Genomic DNA, 3,543 nt, shown 5'->3' on the forward strand with positions numbered 1-3,543 from the left:
TAGTATTTCCCATACATCACTCCCCACATTGTTTTAGTTCAAACACAAAACCACACCCATGCCTCTTAAATAATGAACTCTACAAACTCCCTGGAGATGCTTCAAAATGGTACCCTGCTCATCATTCATGAGGATGGGGAGGTGGTAGCTGAGATAAAGAGCTGCTGGTGCCTCACTGGACTGGTACTGCTGGAGGGAGTGAGTCTTTCAGGAATAGCAAGCTTAAAGTCATTGTCTTAAAGTGTAGCCTTCAAGGATAGTGGCCAGAGGAACCCACCTGGAGCACGAAAGCTGTAAAGCACATCAGTATTTGTTGGTTGGCTTTGATGCATCTGTGTGTTTCATTTAGCTGTAGAAACTCAATTTGCTAAGGAAATTATTGACATCAGTATCTACATTATATAAGCTTTTTTCTTGTTTGATTTTTTATTTTTTCATTCTTCCAGCTGTGGAGGAGGACCAAAAGCAGCAAATCAGTGCTTATGAGACCTTTGATGAGCCTAGAGGTTGCACTTCCTCATCAACCCTCCTCTTTGTAGACGTTGTTCATGTGAGTGCAGATTTCATTGGTCACCTTCTCAAAGGAAGCTTTGCAGTCTCCTCCATCAGTTGAAAGATAATGTCATAGATAACCTAAACAAGGAGAAGGGAAGAAACAACCAGTGTGAACTTGCCCCACATTAGAAGCACAAGAACAAACAGAAAGGGGTACAAGAACAAGCCTGCAGCATATAGCGTGCAGAGCTTGTAACAGGTCATGGAAAATCAGGTACATTATAGAATTTGCCAAAAAATACAGTCACTGTATACAGTCACTGCTGCTGGTTTTTTTTTTATTGTCCTGTATCTAGTTAATGCTGGCTGAACCCATCACTTAAAGACAGCTGTACAGGACCAGTTCACTTGGTACATCTACTGCAGCTCTTCTCCTGGCAGTGGACTGTCCAAAATGTTCAGAGGCCACAAGGAGCCCCATGTTGGGCACCTATGGAATACATGGTGTGGGGGGTAAGTTTCTTCCTAATCTTTCCTGCTCATTAGCTATCTATCACTCTGCAGCAATGAGGATTTGTTTGTCTTTGCGGTTGCTAGGTAGGTGGTATACTTTGAAATGTCAACTCCTTTTCTGTGCAGCATTTATTATTTTGTGTGCAGCTTTACCCTGACAAAGTCTTTTCAGAGCCTCTCCCAGCAGAAATTCTCACCTATTGAAAATTGGGGCCAGTGCTTTGAAAACCACCTTCCTGGCGCCTGAGTGACCCTTACCAGAATGTGCCTGGTTTTGCATTTTGTGTTGTGTAAGGCAGACAAAATAGTAATAAATGCACTCTGCTAGTGACCTTAGGTGGACTTGGGCAAGTCGCTTGTTCCCATGTCTCTTACCTGTGTTTGTTCAGTGATGGCAATGCTGTTGCCATTGTTGCTGGATAACAGCTGGTTTAGTTGTCCTATAAAAGCTCAGTTCCTGTTACTAGAGAAAAACAGACATCAAGAACTAAAGTGCAGTGTTAAGCTTCTTTTCTGTGTCTTGTTATTAAATGACAAGCATGGGAATCCTGTTGCACTGAGAAAACCCACTACAACTCATGGGCAGCTCTGCAGCTCCCACCCAAGCAGACCTGCCTGCATTGCATCTGCTGCACAGCCTTCTTCCCAACAGATGCCAGATTCATGCTACCTTCCACCACCAGCCATCTCACCTTCCACCATCTCCACTCTCTGAAGCATATATGTATTTATATATACAAAGCCTGTTTTCCTCAGTTCTACCCCTCAAAGGGGAAGACATCCTCCCATCACAATTACACCCCCTGGGAAGAGGACTGCTGGCTCACCCTAAAGTTTTTGGGGTCAGTCTTTAGCTGGGTGCCATGTTTCTTGCTGAGTGGGTTAGCTATCCCAAGAAAAGCCTCAGAGTTGTCCAGGTGTTGCACCATGTCATTGATGGCAGTGAAAACCCTCTTGCCATGGCCCCTGACCTGATCCGACTGTTTCTGTCTTCTTTGCATCCTCCCTTCAGATATTCATATCGATAAGATCCCCCCTGAGCCTTCTCTTCTCTGGGCTGAACAGTCCCAGCTCTCTCAGCCTCTCCTCCTAAGAGAGGAGCTCCAGTCCCTTCATCATCTTTGTGGCCCTTCACTGTACTCTTCCCAGTATGTCCATGTCTTTCTTGTATGGGGGAGCCCAGAACTTCTCTAAAAGCAGGGCTGGGGCTGTAGGACACTAAGGCAAAACCCTCTAGAATAAATCACCCCGGGGAGCCAAGCCACTGGATACTACTAGCATTTTATAGCTGCATTTCTGAGCCTAACTGTCCTCGGGTTGTGTAGACTGCAGAAGGAAAGAGCAGTACATAACACATTTTGAGGCTGATCCAGGCACAAGATTTTATATACAGGAAAGCCAGAGGGAGTGGTAAAGATATGATAAGCAGGAAATAGCATTTAGACCAACCCGTGTATATGGAGGTGATCAAAGTCTCAGCTGAGGGAGGGATATGTGAAAGGTGAATAGAAGAAACTTCTGTCTTGTGGAAGAGTTGAGGAAAACAGACTGAAAACTAAGAGAGGAAAGCCCACAGGAAGGGTACAATACAATGAAACAGGTGGATTCTGGACTGGAAAGGCTAAAGGAGAATCAGAAAAGAAATATTCAGGACATGCAAATTAAAAAATCATTAAAGGAGTTTAGAGGTCAAGGGGAAGAGGGAAATAGGGCCTATGTTTTGTTCCCATTCGCTTTCATACCACGCTTTCTTTCCTTTACCTTCATGAGTGGAGTGAAGGAACGAGGAAATTTTTGTTTGCAGCAGTTCACAAACAAACCTCAGCTTCCCTAGTGGACTTCTCCTCTTCTCTCCCCAATCTCTTCTGAGACACTGGTGTACAAAGGTGCTCTTTCACTCGGTATATTGTCAGACATCCTGTCATGGATGGCCAAAAAATGCCCATTCTGAGTTGGGAAATTTCAATCAAATTAATTTATTGCCAAGTAACAAACCAACTAACACTTAGGCACCTCTGTTTCTCCCCATCCTGGTCTGTGCTGCAGGTTACACCCAGGTCCTTTGGTGAGACCATGGGCAGTGGAGGACCGGGGGGCTGGTGTGTGAGGGTCCTTTTTCTCTTGCTGCTCCTTGTGTCCTACTCAACTGCTCCAGCATGGGCTCTTCCACCAGTCACTGTCCCTGTGGGTGCTATACCTGCCCTGGCCTTGTCTCTCCTTCTTCAGCGTTCACTGCCCTTTCTTAAACATGTTTCCACAGAGGCACCATAAACTCATCCGGCTGGTCCAGTTTTGGGGTGCAATGGGTCAATTTTGTCTAGTGCTGGGCCAGCTGTGAGCAGCACAGGGCAGTCCCTGACGTCCTCCTGCACAGACAAAGCAAACAATGAGTCCCTCAAGCATGTCACCATGCTCTCTGACATGCTTTTCTGTTCTCTCCTATCACCTTCTGGTGTTACTTGTACTGTTTTAGAAAACTGTCTTCCATACTCCCCTTGCATAATTTGCCAAGTCCTTGTAAAATGAACACAGTCA

General features: G+C 45.3%; 1 protein-coding gene across 1 annotated transcript; it reads right to left on the reverse strand.

Moving 5' to 3' along the window:
• Positions 1-520: 520 nt before the first annotated feature.
• On the reverse strand, positions 521-2,009 carry LOC104531920 (hemoglobin larval subunit beta-1-like). Its single transcript, XM_010176963.1, is given in 3 exon segments — positions 521-606; positions 609-633; positions 1,836-2,009. Coding segments are annotated over 3 exon segments (285 nt in total).
• Between the last annotated feature and the right edge of the window lie 1,534 nt (positions 2,010-3,543).

This window comes from Antrostomus carolinensis, unplaced genomic scaffold (genome assembly GCF_000700745.2).
Source record: "Antrostomus carolinensis isolate BGI_N321 unplaced genomic scaffold, ASM70074v2 scaffold26701, whole genome shotgun sequence".
Classification (NCBI taxonomy): Eukaryota; Metazoa; Chordata; class Aves; order Caprimulgiformes; family Caprimulgidae; genus Antrostomus; species Antrostomus carolinensis.